A 753-nucleotide genomic window follows, 5' to 3' on the forward strand; every position below is an offset into this window, starting at 1 on the left:
AAAAGGAAGCTGAAGACCCCCGAGTATCCGAAAGGCCGGGACATCGTGCTCATCTGCAACGACATCACGCACAGGATCGGCTCCTTCGGGCCGGAGGAGGACCTGGTCTTCCTGCGGGCCTCGGAGCTGGCGCGGGCTGAAGGCATCCCCCGCATCTACATCGCTGCCAACAGCGGTGCCCGCATCGGCTTTGCCGACGAGATAAAGCACATGTTCCAGGTGGCCTGGGTGGACCCTGCGGACCCCAGCAAGGTGGGTGGGCACCTCTCCTCCTGCCATCACAGAAAACATCAGAGGACTTGTGTCAGGAGGGAAGGACCAGAGCTAAACCGGGACATAAAGCTGTGGGATGGATGCTGGGGGCTGAGCCCGCACCCGGCGCCGCAGGGATGGTCCCTCCGCTTCCCCAGTGGGGTGGAGATAGATGCCAGTGCTGGCACAGCTGCTCTATCCACCCTGGTCCCCGAGGTTCTCTTGATGCACGGGGTGGGTTTGGGCTGGCTTTGGGGAGGAGCCGTGTCCCACTTTGAGCACATGCATGGAGAGCTCTGCAACTCCTCCTCCTCCTCTCTGTTTCCAGGGCTTCAAGTACCTGTACCTGACCCCCCAGGACTACACAAGGATCAGCACCATGAACTCGGTGCACTGTGAGCACGTGGAGGAAGGGGGCGAGTCAAGGTGAGCCCCGCTCTCCCCTGGGCTGCACAGAGCCACCCCCAGCCCTGCTTACATCCCTGCCAGGACACAGCTCCC

General features: G+C 62.3%; 1 protein-coding gene across 1 annotated transcript in view; it reads left to right on the forward strand.

Annotated features, from left to right (window-relative positions):
* The window catches only part of LOC104495923 (acetyl-CoA carboxylase 2-like), an 18,540-nt gene that overhangs the window by 12,107 nt on the left and 5,680 nt on the right, over window positions 1–753 (forward strand). Inside the window, exons 27-28 of the mRNA XM_010138972.1 lie at window positions 6–252; window positions 581–678. Of these exons, the coding sequence (XP_010137274.1) occupies window positions 6–252; window positions 581–678 (345 nt within the window). The remainder of the gene's footprint in view (window positions 1–5; window positions 253–580; window positions 679–753) is intronic.

This window comes from Buceros rhinoceros, unplaced genomic scaffold, assembly GCF_000710305.1.
Source record: "Buceros rhinoceros silvestris isolate BGI_N320 unplaced genomic scaffold, ASM71030v1 scaffold18346, whole genome shotgun sequence".
Classification (NCBI taxonomy): Eukaryota; Metazoa; Chordata; class Aves; order Bucerotiformes; family Bucerotidae; genus Buceros; species Buceros rhinoceros.